A 25,928-nucleotide genomic window follows, 5' to 3' on the forward strand; every position below is an offset into this window, starting at 1 on the left:
GTTCTTTTTTGACTTAGAAAGATGTTTTCAGTCATGTTGTAGAATGTATAAACACTGTTTTCTTCTTCTTTCCCTAGCTTTATTAAGGTACAATTGACAAATAGCAATTGTATATATTTATGGTGTAGAATACGTTTTGATATATGTATACATTGTGACATGATTAGATCAAAGTAATTAACATGTATATCACCTCGCATACGTATCACTTTCTTGTGCTAAGAACATTTAAGGTCTACTCTTATTGAAATTTTCAAGTATGCAATAATCTTTTTGATTATAGTCATCAAGCTGTACAATGGATCTCCAGAACTTATTCATCTTGTCTAATTGGAACTTTATACCACCCTTACAGACACACCCAAAATGATGTTTGACCAAACATCTGGGCAGTCTGTGGCCCAGACGAATTTACATATAAAATGAACCATCACAGTCCCCATAACTTAGAAGTTCAATAAAACACATAAGAACTTGCAGCTTATTACTCTATTCTTGCTTTGAATAAGTTCACTTTTCTTAAGGTTCTCTTTTCTGGGAGACTACTGACTTCCTGCTCTAACTTGAATTGATTGCTTTCTAGGCCTGCTAACAGTTGTCATTTCAGGATTTTTTTTTCTTGATTCTTGATTTTTTTGAATCTCACAATATTTTTCTTGTTTTTCATTCTTGTTTTGCTGTAGTATGTCCTCAAGTAACTTACTCAAAAAGGGTGCATAAGAAGTAACATTTATGAGTCTGAGAATATCATGGATGATAATTTGGTTGTATAGAATTCTAGTCTTGAAATCATTTCCCTCAAAAAATTTGAAGGAATGGTTTTCTTGTTCTCTAGTATCCAATTTAGCTGACAAGAGATTCTGAGTTCCTCTTGTATTTCATTCCTTTCCTGGATCACTTGTTGATATGGTTTGGCTTTGTGTCCCCACCCAAATCTCATCTCAAATCCCCATGTGTCGAGGGAGGGACCTGGTGGGAGGTGACTGGATCATGGGGGCAGTTTCCCCCATGCTGTTCTTGTGCTAGTGAGTGAGTTCTCACAAGCTCCGATGGTTTTATAAACAGGATGGTGCGGAAAGGAGGTGTAGCATGTAGAACAGAGCATGGAGTCTGAACTTAGACTTCATTTCAAGCACCTGCTCTTCCACTTGATTTGTAGCAGATTGTTATTGAATTAGAGCTGTGATAAATGCTACAAAGGAAAAATGCACTGTGCAAGGAAGACAAAGGGTGTCCGCAGCTCTTTATTTCCCCTGCACTCTTTCTGTCTCTTTCCTGCTGCCTTGTGAGGAAGGACTTTTTTCTCCTTGACTTTCTGCCATGATTGTAAGTTTCCTGAGGCCTCCGCAGCCATGTAGAACTGTGAGTCAGTTAAACCTCTTTCCTAACTACTCTGTCTCAGGTATTAATACACTAGTACTACCTCCTCACTCAACTAGGAGACTTACTGTTTTCTCTTGATTCTTGACCTCTGAAATTGCATTATAGTGTGTCCCTGCACAGATTCATTTAAAGCCATTCTGTTCAGTACTGTCTTTCCAATGTAGATACATGTCTTTCCAGCTCTAGTTAGCTTCCTGTTCTTTTTCTAGAATTCTTTCTAGTAACATGTTGGATAACCTAAATCGATCCTCTGTACATCATCTCACCTCTCACACTTTCTGTCTCTGTGTGTGTGTGCATGTGTGAATATTTTACCACACACACACACATAATACATAATACTGTTTATAGCTTTATCCTGGGATGTTGCCTTTCACTTTATTTTCCCATCCTCTCATTGAATTTCAAATGCCATCAATCATACAATTTTACATTTAAAACAGGTCTTTATAATTCTCCAATAGTGCTTTTTATTTTGTACAACGGCATCTAATTCTTGTTTGTTAGATATCATTTTTAAAATTTCCTTCAAAGATGTTAATTAGAACTTTAAAAATGTTCTCTTTGTTATTTTCACTGGCTGTTTTTGTTGTGTGTGTGTGTGTCTGTCTGTGTCTGTCCATCTGTCTTTATCTCGCATGTTGTTGGGTTCTTCAATATCTGGTAAGCCTCAAGGTTAAATAAGGAGCTGTGCTGTGTTTTCTACGAGGCTGGGAGAGGTATTCTCCTCTGCTGGTCCCGGGTGCTCTCTTTTGCTGGTCTCTACCCAGGATAGTAGGATTGAGTGGAGGCTCTGTAGATGTGGCCAGATCTTGGCCTCTGTCCTTTCATTTGTGGGTGAGTGAGCAGATAGTTGGCATTCAGGCTGAAGTACACCAAACAGAATGGAAGGGCTATAAAGTAAGGATCCTCCAACTTTCCCTTGTATTCCCTACCATGCATTCCACATTATGGGTCCCCACTGAAGAGCGGTTGAAATGAATTATCACTAACTAGGTATTTTTACGTCTAAAACATATTTGTACATCTAAAACAACCCTTTGGATTACGGATGAAGGATAACCCATTGTCCAGGACAATAAGTAAGAGAGAGAGAAATCCTGGGAGGAAAAACCACATGTACCTTGAGCACAAAGTTGTCCTCAGCCTGGAGCTTCAGATCCACTATTGCCTTCCTAACCAAAGCTTCGAAGTTGGGGTCTCTCCTCCGGGGGACATCCAGGGCGGGAAAGAGGTCCCCGATCAGGCCCATGAAGATGGGCATGTCATCAGTTACAATCTTGGGGATGTTGAAGTCCCGCAAGGAGCGCATCAGGACCTGGTCCTCAGGCCGGTCAGGGTCTCCTCGCTTCAGGGATCCTGCCACCACCAGCACGGACTTGATGGCCCGCAGGCCCCAGTCGTAATGATCCTGTGGGCAGTGTTAGACCAAAGTGGCAGAGAGACAGAACACCATGTGCCAGGGTGAGTGTCTGCAGAATCATAAATATCCTATCACCATTAGGTCACCTCTGAAGCTTGAGCAGAGACATGGGAAGGAATGACTTGGAAAATTATGATTCCAGAATTCTAGTTCCTGGTCGAACACTAGCTACTTTTCCAGTTGTGACAACAGCAGGGCAGACACAGAACATACAAATGATGTAGGGGTCAGAGAGATCAAACAGAACCATTTTCAAACCTATCTGGCTACTCCTTGAACACTCAGCAGGTAGAATTGGAAGGGCTGTCAAGGAGCGAGCCATGTTAACTCTTAGAGATGGTAGATGCTGAGCTTACATGCACTGCCTTGGAGACCTTCACGTTCTATGGGAAAAGAGGTTTCAAGAATAGCTCCTTAAAGTGGGTTCTGTCAAAGATGAACCCCCTGGTCACGGTGCTGCTAGTAGGGTCTGTGGGAGAGCAGACCACACTGCTGATAGCAGGCTTTAGGCGGCAGCATGGTGTGGGAAGGAGCTGTAGTGGGCAGAACAGAGCATGGAGTCTGAACTCAGACTTCTGTTCAAGTCCCAGCTCCTCTACTTGACTTGTAGCAGTAGAGGAGCTGGGACTCTATTTAATTAGAGCCGTGAGAAATGCTACCAAGGAGGCTGGGCACGGTGACTCACACCTGTAATCCCAGCACTTTGGGAGGCCGAGGCGGGTGGATCACAAGGTCAGGAGTCTGAGACCAGCCTGGCCAATATGGTGAAACCTCATCTCTACTAAAAATACAAAAATTAGTTGGGCGTGGTCGTGGGTACCTGTAATCCCAGCTACTCAGGAGGCTGAGGCAGGAGAATTGCTTGAACATGGGAGATGGAGGTTGCAGTGAGCTGAGATCACACCACTACACTCTACCCTGGGCAACAGAAGGAGACTCTGTCTCAAAAAAAAAAAAAAAAAAAAAAAAAAAAAATTAAAAAATTAAAATGCTACCAAAGAAAAATGCAGTGTGCAATGATGACTAAGAACACAGTGGCTGTACCCAGGATATGGATCAGACTACCCTAAGGAAATGGCATTAAAGAAGACCTTAAAGGAGTGGAATTTAGTCAGGCACAGATGAAAAAGAAGTGCAGTCAAGGCAAGTAAGAACAGGATGTCCACAAGCTCAGGCGAGAAGACAATCAGTTTCAAGGAACTCAAAAAAGATCAATGGAGATGGAGCACCATACGACAGGGAGAGAGCTGTGAGCCGCTGCTGTTGAGGTAGGAGGAGACAGAACACCCTGCAGTCTTCAGCAGAGAGTGATAAGGACATTGGTCTCTATCTTAGGACAAGTGAGGAGCGTTTTTAAATCATCACTCTCGCAAGTGGCTAAAGAACAGATCTGAGGAATTAGAATAGAGGTGGAAAAACTAGTAGAAAGGCAGTTGTAATAGTTTAAACAAAAGATATGGGTGCTTGGAACTCAAGTGGTAGCAATGAATAGGGAAAGGAAATGAGACTTATTTGAGAAATATCCAGAACATAGAATCATTAAAGGTTCATTTAAAATTATATACAGGGCCAAGGAAGAGGAAATGGCCCAGGGTAACTCCCAGGGTCCTAGAGTTAGCAAATGAGTGAATGAGGGGTCAGCATACTGAGGCTGGGAACACAGGAGAAGGAAGCTTGGGCTTCGAGCTGACGGAAATCAGCTTGAGATGTGCTGAGCTGGAGGAGCTTTTTAAACACTCGGGGGAGCTGTGGTACAGACCATTGAATGTACAGGTTTAGAGCTCAACAGAGAGGCTTGGGATAAAGCCTTAAAAGAGGGAGTCACTGGCCTGGAAGTCAATGTTGGGAAAGAACCTAGAGAGGGGATACAATGAAAAAAGAAGTATGAGGAAAACAGGATTTTCTGCATCTTGGACAGACTCCACAGGGCTGAGACAGCCTGTGTTATGGCAGTAAAGGTGATCAAAACAAGATATTCCCAAAGCTCACTGGGGACAGCCCAGGGAAGCTCGGTCATCTATCCTTGACAAAAAGAAATTCTCCGTTCAAGGCAGAAACCTTGCAGGTAATGTTTTGCTAAGGTACAATTGTTCTGTGAATTTCCTCCTGCCTTAGGCGGAAGCTACAGGTAAGGCCAAGCAACTATGAGAAGCTCAAAGCTGGTTAACAACTAACCTGCTTCCCTAACCCTCCTCATCTATGTCCCTTCAGGTACAGACCATTTCCTCCAGGGGTTTTTATTGACCACTGTAATGTCTCTCATGGGACACTGGTGTCTGTGACGTGTTGCTAAGTATTCTACTAAAAAATGGAGTTTTGAGGTTAATTTTGAAAAATTCAGAGCTAAAAAATGAACATAAATCTTTATTGTGGAAGTGTTCAGAGCTTTCGATATGCTTATGGGCACAGTGACTATGAGAAAGCTCGAGTATGTTTTCCTAATACATTTGTTCCAGAATGTTTCCAGAGCTGGGGCTGTTGCACGGTGCTTGGTTGTGCAGCCTCCTTAGAGATCCTACCTGTTTGGAGAGAAGCTCTTTGCACAACTGGTAAAGAGTGATGAACTTTCTGGCTAATGACTGGGCTTCAATGAATCCTTCTGCCACCAGCATGATCTCACAGATCAACTCAAAGTCTGGAACCACCATTGCACAAGGCCTGAGTATAGGAAGACAGAAGGCCCAGTCAGTTTCCCAAGTAACAGTGTTGAAGAGGAGACCTGCAAGAAAATAGGCACTGGCCGAGATCACACACGGAGGCAACTGAGAGTGCAAAAACTCATGGAAAGACCTGAGCCATTATTTCATCTAAGACTTTCAATGTATTCTATGTGTTGCTGCAGTTAGCATGAAGACTTTCAACTTAGAGATGAGTTAGCTAAGGATAAAGGAAATGAAGTCGCCTTCCTAAGGGGCCGGATAATGTTAGCAGGCAGGGGCAGACTTGGAGCTACCACTCAAGTCTTGTGACTTGAGTTCAGTGTGTCTTACACAAGGCATGGATTAGTAAAGCAAATTGTCTAGAATAGATTCGAGGCTTAGAATAAGGAATTGAATTTCTCTGGGTATCTACAAGAAACTGAGAGTTCCCCTATTCTTCATCCTCAAAATATGTGTCTTCTCTAATCCTAAACACCCAGGGCTTATCCTGTACTTATTTGAATACAAATGTAAATTTCTCATGATGAGGCCTAAAGCATGTATTAAGTGGGTCCAAAAGTAATTGTGGTTTTTGCTATTACTTTCAAGAAACTGAGAGTTCCCCGATTCTTCCTTCTCAAAATGTGTGTCTCCTGTAAGCCTAGACACCCAGGGCGTATCCTGTACTTGTTTGAATACAAATGTAAATTTGTTTGAATACAAATGTAAATTTCTAATGATTAGGTCTGAAGTGTGTATTAAGTTGGTGCAAAAGTAATTGCGGTTTTTGCTATTACTTTCAATGGCAAAAACTGCAATTACATTTGCACCAGCTCAATATTTATTAACGCTATCTTGACACAGAATGGCATATACAATAATATAGAAAGGGCTTTAGAGAAGGCTTTGTTGCGATTTTCTTTTTCCTCTGGCACTAAAAACATTCGATTTTAAAATTACTTACATTTTATTAATTTGTTAGGTATGTAATAGGAACCTAAGGTTGTTACATTTCTTTAATTGCATTTTCCCTATACTGATATGAAATTTTCATAAACATTTCATTCGAGCACATTTTTTTCTTGAAATATTTTACATTGTATTCAAATTCAAAGGAGCAACCAAATGTTTAAATTCTCAAAATTATTTTGCAACTTGCACATAAGGGTAAATATACATTGGTACAACAGAATACTATGCAGCCATGAAAAATAGTGGTGTGAAAGGAAAATTACATAATGACACAAAAAAACATTACTAATGAAAGTAGGATACTAAACTATATAGAGTCTGATCCCAATTTTGAAAAAGAAATGCGCTACGGATGCAGTATTGGAAAAAAAAAAATGCCAGATGGTTACAGTGATGGTTCCTGGATGACAGGACTGGGGTGGCGGGGGAGCAGGGGCTCTGGGTTCAAACTCTAGCATTCTGCCGCTTACTAGTTGGTTCACTAGCTGACCCTAGTAACTAGGGTTACTATCCTGAGCAATTTGCTGAATGCATCTGTTTTTTCAGTATACACTGGAGGAACTAGTACTCTCCACCTCACAGGGCCTTTGAGAGAATTACATGTAAAAGTAGATGTTTGTACTTACTATTTTTGAAAAATACATTTGTTTATTTCCAGATTTCCTTCTATGGGTATGTGTTATGGACTGAATGTTGTGTGCCTCCAAAATGCAATGTGATGGTATTTGGAGATGAGGCCTTTGGGAGGTCATTAGGTCATGAGGGTGGAGCGCTCATGAATGGGATTCATACCCTTATAAGAAGAGGCCAGAGAGCTAGCTCATCCTCTTTCCTCCATGTGAAGACACAGCAAGAAGGTGGCCGCCTACAACCTGGAGGAGAGCCCTCACCAGAACCTGACCATGCTGGCACCCTGCTCTTGAACTCTCAGGCTCTAGAACTGTGAGAAATAAATGTCTGCTGTTTAGGCCGCCCAACTGCAGTATGTTCATTACGGCACCCTGAACTGGCAAAGACAGTTCCATTCAGCAAAAAAGATTCAGCAAGAAAAAAAGGTAAGAAAGAATTCTTATCTGGGTGATAACCTACTTCTATAATCATTTGTAACACAACACTTATTTAATAAATACTTTGTAAGAACAAATTGCCAACAATGCAGTATTCTGTAGCACTCGTTTAGACAGCTTGCTGGCATTCCAAGAGCTCTTGGTTAACACAGGGACCTGGATGAAGAAGGAGAAGCTGCCATCACTCCAGCGACACATGAATTTGCCATAACTGAGAGAGTGAAGTACGCAGGAAGCTGCCCAGTGACCTCCTACGCCTCTGGAAATCCAATACAGTGTTGACAACCTCTTTGGACAGATAGCACTATGTTTCTCAGTCCAAAAATGAGACAAAATAGTTTTGTTGGCCAGGTGTGGTGGCTCAAGCCTGTAATCTCAGCACTTTGGGAGGCCGAGGTGGGCAGATCACGAGGTCAGGAGATCGAGACCATCCTGGCTAATGCGGTGAAACCCCGTCTCTACTAAAAAATACAAAACACTAGCTGGGTGAGGTGGCGGGTGCCTGTAGTCCCAGCTACTTGGGAGGCTGAGGCAGGAGAATGGCGTAAACCCGGGAGGCGGAGCTTGCAGTGAGCTGAGATCTGGCCACTGCACTCCAGCCTGGGCGACAGAGCGAGACTCTGTCTCAAAAAAAAAAAAAATAGTTTTGTCATAGCTCCCCACAGTCTATCTCCCTTAGTTCAGTAACCAGAAAATCAGAAGGCACTAAGCATTCTTCAGTTTTCTCTCTGTTGGGCCAACTTTTCCTTTCTGGAAAAAGAATGCAGCCTCCAGTTCCTGCGAAGAAATGTATTTGTGTTTTCTTATCAAAGTAAAGAAGATTTTAAAATATGGCAATGTCCACCGGTAGCAAGGGTGAAATAAAAGAGGTGCTCTCATGCATCTCTACGAGGAGTGTAATTTGGTACTACTCTTTTTAGAAAGCAATTTGGCAATGTGTATCAAGAGCCTTAAAAATGTTTCTACCCATTAATACAGTAATTCCACTTCTGGGAAGCTAGCCAAAGAAAATAATCATGCATATAGAAAAAAAGATTTATGTGCAAAGATGTACATTACAGCATTATGCATAAATTTACTTTAAATGTTAGAAAGTCTTAATATTTAACCATGCGGGAGTAGTCAATTACATTGTAAACCATGCACTTGATAAAAAAACATGCAGCCATGAAATGAGATTTATCAAGAATATCTAATAGAAGGAAATAGTTATGATATGAGAGACTATGAAATAAAAACAAAAAACAACACAAAACTATGTAGACCACAAATGTAGGCTACCGACGTGTGGATTTAAATGTGTATACACAGGAGAACAGAACACAATTAAGCACAAAGCAATTTTACTGCATTAAGGACATTAAAGATGGTTGTTAAAAATCTACTTTTCCAAATGTTCCAAATATTCTTTAAAATATACGTCACACATTTTAAGTGGAAAAATGAAAGAAACTTCTCTTTTGGGGCTTTTGCATGGGGCAGAGCTGACACTCACCTGAAGAGAGCCTTGAGGTTCTCTGGTAGCTCCGTGCGGCCGGCATAGCCCGGGTTCATGGTGATGAAGATTCCGACAGAAGGATTCAGGCTGATCTCCTCCCCAAGGAAGTTGAACCACTGCTTCTTATCTCTAATTGCATCTTGAATGCTTTTTACCTGGTGAACCAATCAATCAGTGAGAAATTCCTCAACTGCATTTCAGTGGAAGGATCATAACTAAAGCTGGGAGCCTGTAGTCACACAAAGGACAGAGAATTGTCCTGTGGCCCCTTTCACTGAAAGACAGGCATGATGACCACACCCCAGACCCTTTACTGACAGGCCCTGGGTGCATGTCTCAAAGAAATCTGGCCACTGCTAGGCACAGTGGCTCATGCCTGTAATCCCAGCACTTTGGGAGGCCAAGGCGGGCAGATCACTGGAGGTCAAGAGTTCAAGACCAGCCTGGCCAACACGGTGAAACCCCGTCTCTACTAAAAATACAAAAATTAGCCGGGTGTGGTGGTGCACATCTGTAATCCCAGTTACTTGGGAGACTGAGGCAGGAGAATCGTTTGAACCAGGGAGGTGGAGGTTGCAGTGAACTGAGATCATGCTACTGCACTCCAGCCTGGTTGACAGAGCGAGGCTACATCTCAAAACAAAACAATGAATCTGGCTGCCCACATCCATATTTATCACACTGTGGTTAAGAGCATGGGAGGGAACAGCAAACAGGTGTTCAACTCCCTGAATGTGGGTTCTCTCTGCAGTAATGGCTGAAGTGTATTAGGGCTGACCACTGGCTGGACACAGTTCTGACCACTACCATGCTCAGAATGGGGCATCAGGATTTGAATCCAGGCAAATGGATCCTGGAGCCTGTGCTTTCAGGTATTGTGTGATGGTGAGGATGCCATAGCTACCTGCTGAGCTTGTTCTAAGTAAATGAAATAAAGTCTGTGAAGTGCATAGCCTACAGAAAATGCTTAGAAATACCAGCTAACATGAGGGATATCCATGTGACCATTCTCATCGCAACTGTGGTCCCTGTCTTGGTTTAACTCCTCATAGCCACTCCCTAGACTACACCTCCAGAACAGGTCACCCTTTACAGATGGAGCAAGGCTAGGCTGGGCCAGACCCAGAGGGCTGTTAGTACTTTTCTCTTTAGAAAATCAGACTTTTTCTTAAACTTAGTCTGGAGTCAGAAGAGGATTTATCCTGAAGCTTGACCCGCTCAGATCTATGTTCTAGATTACTCTCTAGCAGTGGGAGGAGAGGCAGAAGTGTAATTCAACCATTTATTGTCACACCCGGTGCTTGGAAAAGGACTAAGCAAAAATGATCAGCAACAGAGCAAAGATGAAAGGGACACAGTTTCAGGCTAGCCCACAGCCTTGTCCAGCCCAGCCCCAAAAGGTCTTTGGGAATTTCTAGCCTCTTACATTCTTGGAAGCAAAACCCAAAAGCTGGGGCGGGTGCAAGGTTTTGAATGAGCCTCAGCAGGTCGGCTAAGTCCAGGGTGCTAGAAGAGCAAAGGGTAGCCTGGTTCTGTAGAGATAGGGCTGTAGGGTTGTGTGTGTGAAACAGTGGGAGGGGTTGGGGGGGCAGCTGGACCATCTACCACTGGGCACGGCTGTCTGCAGAGTACACAGTTTGCCTGGATGCATGACAGTTCTACAATTAGGATTCAGCTCTCTTCCCAGAGTGAAGCGCTAATGACTGTATGCGTTTGAGCTCACAGCAATTAGTTTGAAACTGAGACTTCTTTTCTACGTGCAGAATATCAATGCCATCCTGGCAGAAGCAGGCTTCAGCAGCCAGGACGCTGGCCAAACAGATCAAGCTCTGCTGGTTTGCGTGGGGCTCACAGCCCAGCCCAGCTCTGCCGTGGAGCCTCTTGCAGCCTTCATCACCCTGCGAGTTACGTGACTGGCAAAGCCTAGTTCTCTCCTTTGTTCCCAGTCTTCCCGTCCATAAAATACACAGAGCACTCGCCTTATTGGGGAGTGGGAAAGCAAGTTTAATTAGCACTTATAAGTTGCTCTGCTACCTTTGGGCGAAGACTAAGGCACGAGCCTAGGACCTTTTCTGCTGTTCATTCTGACTCAGCATTCTGTCTCGAAACACCGAAGCCCAGAAACCTCACGCTCAGCAAGAATTTATGATGCACTTTCGGATTAGAGGCATCTGTGCTTTTGTGTAAAATTCTGTAGAGGGGCTCTTGAGGGAGAGTGTTGAACAGACTCAAAGATGCAGTTAATGTTGGAGCATCGGTGCTCATAGAAATTTTGGTTAGGCTGGCTTGTACAGGACAGGCGTTAGCAGCAACTGAGACCCGCAGAGGAAATCATTAGAACATAACAATGATCAGGGTCCGAGAGACCTTGATAACGTCCAGGTCCTGGGAAAGGCCAGAGGGTCTTTCAGGATGTTTGGAAGCAGGGACAGGGGAGTGGAGAAGCAGGTGGACTAGGGATGTATGGATTAAATGCAAGCCCAGCCAGATGGAAGTACACACACAGGTAGTTTGGCAACTGATAGCTAAGGCTGCCAGGCACATCTCACCCACAGGGATCTGTTTCTCTATTGAAAATGTACTGTTTTCTGAAGATCTTTTTTTTTTTTTTTTTTTTTTTTTGAGGCGGAGTCTCGCTCTGTCGCCCCGACTGGAGTGCAGTGGCCTGATCTCAGCTCACTGCAAGCTCCGCCTCCCGGGTTTGCGCCATTCTCCCGCCTCAGCCTCCCGAGTAGCTGGGACTACAGGCGCCCGCCACCTCGCCCGGCTAGTTTTTGTATTTTTAGTAGAGACGGGGTTTCACTGTGTTAGCCAGGATGGTCTCGATCTCCTGACCTCGTGATCCGCCCATCTCGGCCTCCCAAAGTGCTGGGATTACAGGCTTGAGCCACCGCGCCCGGCCTGAAGATCTTAAAGCCACAGTGAATAACAAAAAATAATAACTGACATTTTTGAGCACTCAGTATGTACCGGGGATGAGTCTGAGTATTTTCTGTGAATTATTCCATCCAAAGCTTTTAACAGTTGTTTAAGATAGGTAGTCTTAGATCTTCATTTTACTGATGAAGAAACTGAGGCAGAAGGCAGTTAAGAAACTGTGCTATGTTTATGTAAGATGTTAGCATTCAGGGGAGGCTAAAAGTGAGATATGTAGAAATTCGATGCTATTTTTACAACTTTTCTATAAATCTAAAATTGGTTCAAAATAAAAAGTTAAAAGAAAAAAAAAAAGAAACTTGCCTGAAACCCCACAGTTGGTAAGTGGAGCAGCTCAAGTTTAAAAGCCAGGCAATCTGGTGCCGAAGCACATGCTTTTAGCTACTTCCCCCAAACGCTCTTGTACCAGAAGAAGCACTGTGCTAGCCACAGACGAGTTTCTCACCAAACATATACGTTTTCAGAGCAATTTGTTTTACTCTGAAAACTATCATGTTTGTTATAATTTAGAGGCATACTTCCCACAAAATAAGAAAAGATGGTTTTGCCACCCATTAAAAAGACAAATAATCATGCCTGTAATCCCAGCACTTTGGGAGGCCGAGGCGGGAGGATCATGAGGTCAGGAGATCGAGACCATCCTGGCTAACAAAGTGAAATCCCGTCTCTACTAAAAACACAAAAAAATTAGCCGGGTGTGATGGCACGTGCCTGTAATCCAGTTACTTGGGAGGCTGAGACAGGAGAATCGCTTGAACCTGGGAGGCGGTTATTGAAGTGAGCCGAGATCATGCCACTGTACTCCAGCCTGGGCAACAGAGTGAGACTCCGTCTCGAAAACAAAAAACAAAACAAGAAAACAAAGAAAGAAAGAAAACAAATGAATAAAAATGGAAAGATATGTAGGAACCAGTGTTCTCAATTGGGGATGAGTTGGCAATTCCTCTCTCCCAGGGGTCATGTGGCAATGTCTGGAGACACTTTTGTTGTCACAGCAAGGAGCGGGGGTTGCTGCCGGCATTCAGTGGGTAGAGGCCAGGGATGCTGCTCAGCATCCACAATGCAGAGGATAGATCTTCACAGAATGATCGGCCGAAAGCATCAATAGTGCTGAGGCTGACAAGCCCTGATCTAGACCAAACATTTTACCAGTGAGGACTCTGAGGCTGAGAAGATATACTTAACCTCCATCCCACACCATGTGTCCTTGGGTCCAAACCAATTCCCATGCAAATTCTTAGCTCCACCTCCAAGATAAATCAAATCAGAAATTCTGGGAATGAGGTTGAGCAAGGCACGTGGGAACAGGCCCTCCAGGTGATTCTGATGCATGCTGAAATATGAGAACCACTGCAGTCCAGTCAATTCTTACATTTCTACTCATCCCTACCTCTGCCCAGGTGGCCTCATTCATAGCTGCACACTGACTTCCCTCTCTCAGACGGGAGGGTGTTGAACAGACTCAAAGATGCAGTTAATGTTGGAGCATCGGTGCTCATAGCAATTTTGGTTAGCCTGGTTTGTACAGGACAGGATTTAGCAGCAACTGAGGTCTGCAGAACAAATCATTGGAACATAACAATGATCAGGGTCCAGGAAGCCTGGAAAAGGCTTTCCAGGTCTGGGTCCTGGAAAAGGCCAGAGGTTCCCCTCTCTCCCTCTCTCAGATCAGCCTGGGTCTCCCACTTCCTTCTGCCCCACCTGGCCTGGAGAGGTTTTGCCCCTGTAGAGCACTGGCTGGGACAAACTGGGTTCAGTCTTGGGGGTCTTGATGTGAACCCAAACTCTACAGTCCTCAGCGGTGTTTTCCTCATTTTTCAGTCTCTCTCTCAGCTCTGGTTCTCAAAATTTGCTGAACGTGTGAACCACGTGGAAAGTTTTTAGAAAGTACCCACTGGTCCTATTCCAAGGAACTAAATCAACGCCTTTTTGGGGTGCAGACTGTGCATTACTATTTTGTAGAATTACCCAGGCCATTCTAATGTGCAGCCAGGGTTGAGATGCCTGTGCCAGGGAGGCATAGTCCCTGATTTTATTGTGCGTAGAAATCACTGGAGGATGTGTTAACATGAAGATTCTGTTTCAGCAGGTCTGGGGTCAGGCCTGAGTCTCCGCATTTCTAACAAGCTCCCAGGGAGTGCTGGTGCTGTTGGTTCACAGTTTGAGTAGTGTGGGACTAGATGACACCAGCCATGCCTGGCACCCTCCACTGTCACTCTCAGGACACCTACCTGAAATTCAATGAACTGTTCTTGCCACTGGGCTACCCTGCCCCATCCCAGTTTCACGGTCCACAGTTGCTCCTCAGCCAGATGGTTTTACTGTCTCTTTCCAGTCTCTATGGCCCTTAAAATTGCACATCTTTCATGGAATGTATTTCCTGCCTTATCATTTGGATACTTGGCCTAGGTTTTACTTGTTTTTTTTTGTTTTTGTTTTTTTTTGAGATAGAGTCTTGCACTGTCACCTAGGCTGGAGTGCAGTGGCGCGATCTTGGCTCACTGCAAGCTCCGCCTCCCAGGTTCATGCCATTCTCCTGTCTCAGCCTCCCGAGTAGGTGGGACTACGAGCGCCCGCCACCACGCCTGGCTAAGTTTTTGTAATTTTTAGTAGAGACGGGGTTTCACCGTGTTAGCCAGGATGGTCTCGATCTCCTGACCTTGTGATCTGCCCGCCTCGGCCTCCCAAAGTGCTGGGATTACAGGCGTGAGCCACCCCACCCGGCTAGGTTTTACTTCTCTATATTGCAAGCCAGCCCTGATGTCCAGTGATCAACCTTGTCATCTGCACAAGCCTTGCGTGCCCGTCTGACCATAAGCGCTGCATTACTTGCATGAGGATGACACCTTTCCTCTCATGACTGGAAGCTGCTGATCACAGAGGCGTCTGTCCCTGTATCCTCCCACTCAGGCTAGGGACTTGTGTCTGACTCACTCAGTGAAGTATTAAGGCCGTGCTGTCTCTGTGCAGGTGACATACTTTAAGGAGGTCACGGGCTAGCCCTATGCCATGGGGATCTTGGCTTTTTCTCCTCACCCCTCTACCTTGGCCCTTCTATTCTAGGAGAGTGGCTCATTTTGTGGTCCCCCATGGTCCTTCTCTTTTCAAGTCTTTGCCCCAAATGCCATGTGCTATTTAACATCCTCTCTGGCCCGCTCCACGCTTCCCACTGCAATGGCAGATTGAAGTCTGTTGCCTTTAGGAAGTGCAACCCACTCACCACTTTTTAAACATTTTAACATTTCTGGTGTTTCCCCCCCCCCCCATTAGACTTTAAGCTTCTCTCTAAAGGGTGTCACATGGGAAGCTCCCTTGGCTCTGAGACTGGAGCATTTGTTTGGTGCTTGGAGTACTTAGAGCCCTGCTCTGGTGGGCTCCCAAGTCTTTTCTGAATGATCTTCTGCTTCTACCTGCTTCCTGCCTCTGCCCAACCCATTATCGGGGCTTGTACTGCAGGGAAGAGAAGAAAGTGCCAGGGATGCCTGGCCAGAGGGCATGGAGGGGGACAGGGCAATGGGGTGTGTCCTTGTGGCACATGTCCCCAGGCACAGATAACCCAAAGCATAGACAGCTGATTGCAATAGTAAAGAAGAGATTCCAGAAAAAAGTAAGTAATATCTTAGACATTTTTAAAATAGCAGAGTAATTTTTTTTGGAATTGCCACACTGAAGTTTTTCCCAAGTGGCTATGTGACTTTGCTTGACCAGTCTGATGGAGATATGAGAATGTCCACTGACAAAGACGCTGTGGACCAGCAGCATAATCACTTTTGTAGGAGTTACTGGGAAGAGGAGCACAGACGGACAAGGAGTGGAGAGGAGGAGAGGGGAGGGTGGCAGAGAACTGTCAGCAGCTGGTGTGGCTTCTGAACCAATATGCCAGCCTGGATTGCCGTGTGAATAATTAAGTGCAATTTTCTCCTTGGATGGGTATTCAATTTCAAAAGTTACCAGCTCAGATTTTGCCTGGGCTGTTGTCAGTCCACTTTCTTGAGAAATATCTCTGATGGGTATGTTCCTAGATCAGAGTGTGACAGCATCAGGGACTCCCAAGTTGAACTTATTTTATTTGATTCCAGGAACAAACAGGAACTAAGTGATCTTAGAGAATGCATTGCTGACCTTGTGTTGAGCAGCTTCAAAATAAAGCAAAATATTAGATAGCAATAAAGCAAAAAATAGTAGATAGCAGTGTTTATCTACTATCCAGGGGGAACAATGGCTGTTGGGCACTGCCTCCTTGATTAGTACATTGTTAAGCTTGATAAGATAGCTTGAGGTTGTTCTAGTTGAGAAGGAGTGAAGGGCATAGAGAAGACCTGTGAGACCAGAATGTGAACCCTTTTTCCCTGCCCTGTGTATCCGAGCCTCTACTCTTCAACCCATTTCCTGCAGTGTTAAGATAGTAAAGATAGTAATCATCCTCATCAGTATCACCACCATCATTATGACTATCATCATCACCATCCCCATCAGTGCCACCACCATCTCCATCATTGCCACCATCATCAACACCACCATCACCATCATTAACATTATCATCACTGCCACCACCATCATCATCACCATCACTGCCACCACTGTCATCATCATCACCATCACCTCCATCATCATCACTATCATCACCATCATCATCACTGCCGTCACCATTATCACCATCATCACCACTACCACCACCACCATCATCATTACCACCATCACCATGATCATCTCCATCATCACCATCATTAGAATAATCATCACCACCACCACCACCACCATCACCATCATCATTAACATTATCATCACTGCCACCACCATCATCATCATCACCATCATCACTGCCACCACCATCATCATCATCACCATCATCACTGCCACCACCATCATCACCATCACCCCCATCATCATCACTATCATTACCATCATCATCACTGTTGCCACCATCATCATCACCATCATCACCACCACCACCACCACCACCATCATTACCATCACCATCATTACCATCACCATCATCATCTCCATCATCACAATCATCATTAGAATAATCACCACCACTACCACCGCCATCACCATCATCGTTAACATTATCATCACTGCCACCACCATCATCATCACCATCACCTGCATCATCATCACTATCATCACCATCATCATCACTGCCACCACCATCATCACCATCATCACCACCACCACCACCATCATCATTACCACCATCACCATGATCATCTCCATCATCACCATCATCATTAGAATAATCATCAACACCATTACCACCACTATCATCATCATCAGCATCACCACCATTAGCATAATGATCACCATCACCGCTACCATCATCACCATTAACATCATCATCATCACTAACATCACCACCACCATTATCATCATCATCAAAGCATTTGTTGAGTGACTATTCTCTGTAGGGCTTTAAAAAAAAGTGCTTTAGAGATATTAACTCATTTAAAAATGATTACAACTGCCTCAACGAGGTGCTATTATTAACTCCCTTTACAGATGTGGATCTTGAGACATGGATATGCTCAAGGTCACACAGCTAGTAAGTGGCTGAACCAGCATCGAACACTGGCATTATTCCTTATTCCAGGTTGTGAAGTGACCAGCCAAAGGTGAAAGCAGCCAGGAAACATGTTTGATTTCTTATAAAAATCTGGATGTCTGGTCTCTCTTTAAAACGTAAAAGATCTGGCAACATTCAGCTTAACATCCTTACAACGCAGAGGTGCGCTGGTAAATTTTTAACAACCAGCTCTCCAGGGGAGCAAAAATGCCCTTGATTCATAAAATTTGGCAGTTTTCACGATGGAAGGACTCTCACCATAGCCCATTTCAAGCTACACTCATATGATGCTACTGAGATGCACACAACCAGTTCTTTCGAGCCAAGCTGGTCAAGGGTTTCAGTCCAAGAGTGTCCAGGCTAGCCATTTGTCTTCCTTCCTCTACTAACTGCTGCTGAACAGAACAAACCCAAAGAAAGGGAAAAACCATATTTCACCACCGGAAACCAGGGAAGAGCCTCACATTCCGGCAACTTTCAGATCTTCACCAAGGAAGAGTGTGGACAAGAGTCAGTGGCTGTCAAACATCAGAGATGGAAAGACAGACCACCTCGGTGAGCGAAGGGACCTGGCAGAGCCCCTTGACTGCCTGTGGCTTTCGGGGCAGCTGGAGATGAAGGTGGCATGGATTTGCGGATGGTGTGAGCCCTACCTCTGTTCAGCTTTGTGGTTGCTTCAGCGCTCCACCAACAGCCCCACATCCAAGCCTACCTGTGAAAAACACAGTCTGTAGGATGAGAGGTGACAACATGTGGGAGCTATGTGGATGGATGCTGGCTCCTGCCAGGGCAAAGGGGGACAGGGATGATGCTGGCTCAGTCATCTTTCCCTGCCAGGGGCGACCTTTTGCCTGATGTTTCTTCCAACCCCCATTCTGCCACCCTCCCCTCAATCCTGCCCTCTTGCCTTAGAAAAATGTCAGTCAAGCTAAACGCTTTCCTTATTCCTTTGTCTGGACCTGAAAAGATTACAGAAACCTGTAGGGATCAAAGAGTCTCTCATAGCTAGGTTTTTCCTTTTCTGTACTATGCGCATACTGTTTTGGAAATGAAAGCAAACACAAGCAACATTAAACCATTTTTGATTGTATGGTGTGCGGCACACACTGGGAGCACCAGGCACATCATTGTCCCAAGCACCTCGCCACAGCTTTGATCATCACATGATGGCCTTGTGATTGCTTTGGTCTGTTGAGATAAGGGCAGGATGGGGGTTCTCAAACCAGCCACCCCTAGCAGGAGATGGGGGCGTTCAGCCTACAGGGAGGGGTATGGAATAGATGCTGGCAAACGATGTGCTTTATCTTGGAGATGTGGTTCCTGGGGGAATGGAGCCTGCGCAGCTGCAGTAAGAAGCCCTGGGAGAGACCCCTGACTTGCCCTCAGCCACCAGTTTTCCTGTTGCTCAGCCCCTCCTTCACATTGCTGCCAAATAGAGGGGCAATCTGCCTCCTGGATGTCTCTGGGGGTTCCCTGCTGCCTGCTGAGGAAGGCATTTCAGCCTGCTACTATTGGGTTCAAACTTGCCTCTCCAGCCTTATTTTCTCCTTTGGCATTTTACCCACTAGAAACCAGATCAGTGCCCACATCTGCACCTGGACAGCATCAGTGAGAGCACAGGGTGCATCTACCAACCCTCCCACTTTCCAAAAGTCTACCCATGGACAAGGTACAGTTCCCCTCTGATGTTCAGTTTTTCCACATATATAATGGGGAGAATAGTGGCCTGCAGGGCCATGGTGGAAAGACGTGAAAGATCTTTCATGATGTGAAAGATGATGCATGAAAAGTGCCTGGTACAGAATTTCAACAAAAACTTATTCACGTTCCCCTTCCCCCTTCTCCTGCTCCTATTGTTCATGGGATCCTGACCCAAATCCAGAATCCTCTCCATCTTTTCAAGGTAACGCATTTGGAAGTCTCATGCTCAGTCAGAATTGAAGTCACCTCTAGAACATTGAAAGTACTCACATCTATCTCAAGAGCTCCGATTTTGTGTGTGTGTGTGTTAGAGATCACATTCTATTCAACTGGGAAACTTCACTTGTCATTTGCATAACACTTACCATGTTGTAGGTGTTTAATAAATGCTTTCTGGATGACTTGAAAGACAAGTGGCATGCTTACATAAAATCTTACCCCAAAAGTGACTTCATTCAAAAAACATTCATGCTGTATTCTTCATTTTATTAAGCTGAACGTGGTGGAAATAAAATAACTGAAATTTAAGCCTTGGTTTATAACCAAAGAACATGGCCTTTCCAAGGAGCTGAGCTCTGCCATCTTCATGTTTCTGCACCTGGATGAAGCAGGTAGGACAGATCTTCTTTCTCCCCATTTTACAGAGAACAAAACGGAGTCCCAAAGCCAAGTAAATGGATCTACTTTGGTGGGTAACTGAATAATACCCATTTTGAAGGACAGCCTCCTGGAGCCTGATTTTAGAGGGTGGAGAAAGGCGCATGAAATGACAAGGGAAAAAGGGACGCAGATGCTAAGGAGAGGTCGAAAACAAGAGGACATAGACTTCTGCAGTGATCAACATAAAGACCGCAAGGCTCCCACCAACTTCCGGCCCCTACCTGCACCGCCACCACTGACAAGACCTCCACGGAGATTCGATTAAACTCATCAAAGCAGCCCCAGGCGCCAGTCTGAGCGAGGCCTTTGTAGATGTTGCCACAAGACTGCAAGAAAATGTACAAAGATTAAATTACCGGCAGGCCAGGCTTATCAATACGTGTTGAAGTCATTCTCCATCCCCTTTATTATAGATACTTCTAGTCCCCCTAAAGACCACTGGTCAGAAATTTGTATTAAAATTTCAAGAACAATTAAATGTTTGATGGTTATGGGGTGTCAACAGAAGTCACAGGATTAAACAGAACCTTTTCAAGACACTTGGATGAAAATCCCTTTAAAATGTCATCAGGGTTGCATTATTGTTGATTCTGTAGCTTTCAAAATCCCAGGAAATGAATAAAAGATGATTTTTCTTATGCTATACAGACAAAAAGCCTTCCACCCAGCCTTTGTCATGCACTGATGGAAAAATTTATGTCTGTATCTTTAAATCTATGCCCAACCACCCAGGTTTTCCAGAGTGGTGAGATAGCTGGAGACAAAGACAGGAGGTGATAACATCTGTTTAAAAAAACAAACAAACCAAAAAACACTAAAGGTAAATCTTTTCAAATGAGAGCAAGGAAAGAATTTACAAGGGAATAATGCATTTCTGTCCTAAAAGTAAAAGCCATCCTGGGCATTCAACATGAACTGGTAAGTGATGGGGCAACATAAAGGGATAGGTTTCTGGGAGACACTCACAAGGTCATTGGCAAAGAGACGTCATTAAAATACCAGGGAAATGCAAATAATGGAAAAGTTCCATTCAATTATTCAGCGGGCATTTTCTTTTTTCTTTTTTTTTTGAGACGGAGTCTCACTCTGTTGCCCAGGCTGGAGTGCAGTGGTGCGATCTTGGCTCACTGCAACCTTCACCTTCCAGGTTCAAGTGATTCTCCTGCCTCAGCCTCCCGAGTAGCTGGGATTACAGGCGTGCACCACCATGCCTAGCTAATTTTTGTACTTTTAGTAGAGACGGGGTTTCACCATGTTGGTCAGGGCTGGTCTCAAACTCCTGACCTCGCGATCTGCCCGCCTTGGCCTCCCAAAGTGCTGGGATGACAGGCGTGAGCCACCATGCCCAGCCTTCAGTGGGCATTTTTTGACAATCAGCTCTGTGCACAGATCATGTGCTGGACACAGGGGAGCTCAGTCTAAGAACTTTTGGTCAGGTTGAGGAGATAAGGTATATACATAAAAACAGGAAAATTACTGCATCAGTAGTGGTTTCATTGAATAATATAAACCACAAATGTCATGGAGTTCACAGAAGAGTGGGTCAGCATGCTCCTGAGTGATCAGTTTTGCTAAAGAGGTGAAAGTCAGATGGCAGCACAACAGCACCTCCCAAAGTTTATTCCGCGGAACCATAGGCCTGAAAGATGCTCTTCGAAGAAAAGGCTTTTTGGTCAAGCAAATTTGGGAAACACATTCTTCAACCCATTTTGGCCCAGTTACAATTTGTATTAGCGTTTAAGGGCGCTGAGAAGTCCTGTAACAAAAACATTAGTTTCACTGCATTACATGGCTAGGATTAGAGTCAGAAGATACGGGGATCTCACAGAAAACGACATGCTTTAGGACACACATGAGATATGATGGCTTTATAGGACAGGGGTGTCTGTGTAGACAGAATGGAAGGGGTGAGGCTTTCCAGGAGGAGGAAGATTATGGAAGAAATACAAGCAGAATAATGGTGTGTGCAGAGAAAAATGACAGAGCCAGTTTGATTGGAAAGTTGAATTACTAAAGGAAGTCATGGTTGTAAAAAGTCTTGAATTACTATGAGGGATCTTTGGAGGTTTGCAGCAGAGAACATGAGCAGAGCAATGGTATGAGAGGATTGGTCTAACTGCCACATAGGCTAGGTAGGATGTAGGGCAGACTTTATTTATTTATTTATTTATTTATTTATTTATTATTTATTTATTTTGAGATGGAGTCTTGCTCTGTCACCCAGGCTGGAGAGAAGTGGCACAATCTCAGTTCACTGCAACCTCTGCCTCCTGGGTACAAGCAATTCTCCTGCCTCAGCCTCCTAAGTGGCTGAGATTACATGCGTGCACCACCACGCACAGAGAATTTTTGTATGTTTAGTGGAGACGGGGTTTCACCATGTTGGCCAGGCTGGTCTCGAACTCCTGGCCTCAAGTGATCCACCTGTTTTGGCTTACCAAAGTGTTTGGATTACAGGCGTGAGTCACTGCGCCTGGCTGTAGGGCAGACTTTAAAGAGGAAGAGAAAAATAAAACCCATCTTTCATTGAGCTTCTGGAATTAAGATATTTCTTTTTTCATTCATTGCAACAAATATTTATTGAGCATGTACTACGTGCTGGAGATGGTTCTGGGTCATGAAGAATCAGAAGAACAAGATAGACAATGCCTCTATTCTCATGGGTCTCACATTCCCATGAGGAAAATAGACAATAAGCAATAACAACAAATAAGACAGTGATAAAGCCCCACTGGAGTCTTAAAATGGGGGTGACATGGAGACTTCAGATTGAGCCATCAGGGACATTCTGTCTGAGGTGGTCATGGAAGTTCCAGGTGTTGTGTTTCTGTGCCTTAAATCAGGGGTCCCCAGCCTCTGGGTGACTGTCTGTGGTCTGTTAAGGAACCAGGCTGCACAGCAGGAGGTGAGCGGCAGGTGAGTGAGCAAAGCTTCATCTGTATTGACAGCTGCTTCCCATCACCTGCAGTATTGCCTGAGTTCCGTCTCCTGTCAGATCAGTGGCAGCATTGGATTCTCAAGAGAGCATGAGCCCTATTGTGAATTGCACATGTGAGGGATCTAGGCTGGGTGCTCCTTATGAGAATCTAATGCCTGATGATCTGTCACTGTCTCCCATCACCCCCAGATGGAATCATCTAGTTGCAGGAAGAGACGACCAGGGCCCCCACTGTTTCTACATGATGGTGACTTGTATAATTATTTCATTGTATATTACAATGTAATAATAATAGAAATAAAGTACACAACAAATGTAATGTGCCTGAATCATCCCGAGACCATCCCGCACTACTGCAGTCCATGGAAAAATAGGTTTCCACGAAACTGGTCCCTCGTGCCAAAATGGTTGGGGACCACTGCCTTACATTATTCCATTTCATTTGCAAAACAATCCAAGTGTCACAAATACTAACTGGAAATTCAGAAATCGACATCCATGTTTACCTATTCACAATAGTTAAGATATGGAATCAACCTATGTGTCCATCAATGGATGAATTCATAAAGAAAATGTAGTGTATACACACATTGCAATACTGTTCAGCTATTAAAAAGAATGAAATCCTGTCATTTACAGCAACAGGGATGGAACTGGAGGATATTATCTTAAGTGAAAGAAGCCAGGCACAGAAAGACAAATACCACATGCTCTCACTCATATGTGAGAGCTAAAAAAGTTGATCTCATGGAGGTAGAGAGTAGAATGATGGTTACCAGAGGCTGGGAAGGGTAGGGGGAAGGAGAAGATGAAGAGAAGTTGGTTAATCGGTACAAACATACAGCTAGACATAAGAAATAAGTTATCGTGTTCAACAGCACAATAGGGGGCTATGGTTACTAATAATTTATTTTATATTTCATAATAGCTAGAAGAGGAGATTTGGAATATTCCCAACACAAAGAAACAATAAATCTTTGGGATGATGGTTATCCTAATTACCCTGATTCGATCATTATACATTGTATACGTATATCAAAATATAACATGTACCCCATTAATATGTACAATTATGATGTATAAAAAAGATGTTTTAAAAATTCAATTTTTAACAGTGATTTTGAAAGCTCTTGAAACTGAAGACCTTTTTTATAAAATGAAAACCCAAAATATAAAATAAACGAAGTGGAGTTTCCACAGGTGGATGCTTGTCACCCCCACAATTCTCCCCCACCCCAGGGCCTGCGGCTGAACCCCAGGACCCTATGGTAACCCACGTGTTTAGCTCACCACCTATCTCCTAGTCCTATCGGCGAGGCTGAGGCATTATCTTGCTGTGGGATGGTGAGCTTTCGGACTAGGAGAATGGAAATAATAGGGCAAAGGCCTGGAAGTGAGAAGGGTGCTGAAGGCAGAATCAACATTGGTGACTGATTCGAGGTGGAGAAGGAAGGACATTAAGTAACCAGGGTGCCTGAAGCTTTCCACCAGGATCTCAGGGACAATGAGATGGTCCTTCCTGATGATGGGGAATCTGGAAGGGAGAAAGGAAGGCTGCTAACCACAATGCAAGAGAAGGGCATTCGAGAGACATCCACTGCCCCGTTAGAGAGAGACGGGACTAGGACTCAGGTGAAGCTGGAGAATAGACATGCCTCCATAAAGGAGCCATAGGTATACACGTCACACTGGAAATTATAAAAGAGGATCAGCAAATGAGACCGAGAAGCCAGGAGACCAGAGACTCAGGAGGAGGATTGTGTAAGTATAGCATTTCCGAAGTGAAGGGAGTAGGGTCTTAAGAAAAGGTGTAGTATTCACAATACGGCCGCTGCGGAGAGGGCTGGAAATAATTCCAAACACTTTCAGGTTTGGAACCATTTGATGTCCCTGCAGTAGCATCTCCAAATTGAGGTCAAGAGGGGAAAGTATTGCAGCTATAATATAAAGGATGTTTCGGCACTAAAACTGCAGTCATTTTCAGAGAAAGTGGCCGGTTTTATAGGTTTTCCATCCAGGATAACAGAGTAAAGCAATAACTTTCCCTTTGCTTCATGTCTTTGCACTGTTCTCCTGTTCTCCCCAGCTCACTGCATGCCCGGTCCTCATGAGTTAAGTGAGGTGATGCTGCTTATAGGATTTCTAAGGCAGAGGAGACTGCGAGGGTCCTTGACCACAGCCTAGACTCTCCTCTTCAACCTCTCCCTTTGCTTCACTACAGACTCCCTCCCCATGTTCCCGAAGTATCACTTACCTGGTTACATTTTAAGCCTCTTATGCTTTTCCATGTCTACTACCCCATCAGCTGGTTCCTCATTCCCTCTGGTTTGAATGACTGAGATGCTCTCACCAAAACCTTATCCTGCTTCCAGTCTCTTCCTTTCTCACTTCATGTGACTGCCAATCTTTATGCTTTTGCTCCAGTTCTGAAGCCTGCAGATTCTTTCTGCAGCCCCCACTTCAAAGTGAGATGCTTTCAGTGGCTTTCAGTCCTTCCCCTCCTTATCTCCTGTTTTTGATCCTCTCTAAGGCAGCTTAGCCCTTGTTCCATATTTATTTCCAGCTTTAACTATGGACAGACCTGAACAGAGTATATTGCTGTGAGTGTCATGAATGACACATCAAAACCTCCCCTGGAGAAGTGCACAGCAGCTCTTCCTGACCTCTCACCCTTTTTCTCCTTCTCTCAGCCGGGTCCTGTGAGGAGGGCTCACGGGGTGAAGTCAGAATGAGGGCTGGGGACAGATACTGGCCACACATAGACCTTGGTCATGGCTTTAAAGCTGACATTCTAATGGGTTAGAATGTGTGAAAATACCGCATGCTCTCTCTGTCACCAACCCCAAAACTGAGCCTTGGTTGGGTCTCACATCCTCCACATGTCTTTCCTGACCAGCCCACTCTGTGGCTCTCCCCCTACTCGGGAATATTCCAGGGTCTAAAGTTTGTAGGGCACATGAGCACCCAGGATTATGCTATCTGGGTGTTAACTAGCTCCCCTGATGATAACATATATCCCTTGTCCCTCCAAATAAAATTGGGTTATACTCTCTCTCTCTCTCTATCTATCTATCTATCTATCTATCTATCTATCTATCTATCTATCTATCTATCTATCTATCTCAATCATCCATCCATCATTTGTCT

At 44.3% G+C, this 25,928-nt stretch overlaps 1 protein-coding gene across 1 annotated transcript in view; it reads right to left on the reverse strand.

Annotated features, from left to right (window-relative positions):
- The window catches only part of DNAH9 (dynein axonemal heavy chain 9), a 378,462-nt gene that overhangs the window by 225,362 nt on the left and 127,172 nt on the right, over positions 1–25,928 (reverse strand). The window contains exons 28-31 of the mRNA XM_010376130.2: positions 20,065–20,169; positions 8,980–9,137; positions 5,326–5,464; positions 2,507–2,794 (exon numbers count right to left, since the gene is read on the reverse strand). Of these exons, the coding sequence (XP_010374432.2) occupies positions 2,507–2,794; positions 5,326–5,464; positions 8,980–9,137; positions 20,065–20,169 (690 nt within the window). The remainder of the gene's footprint in view (positions 1–2,506; positions 2,795–5,325; positions 5,465–8,979; positions 9,138–20,064; positions 20,170–25,928) is intronic.

This window comes from Rhinopithecus roxellana, chromosome 19 (genome assembly GCF_007565055.1).
Source record: "Rhinopithecus roxellana isolate Shanxi Qingling chromosome 19, ASM756505v1, whole genome shotgun sequence".
Lineage (NCBI taxonomy): Eukaryota > Metazoa > Chordata > Mammalia > Primates > Cercopithecidae > Rhinopithecus > Rhinopithecus roxellana.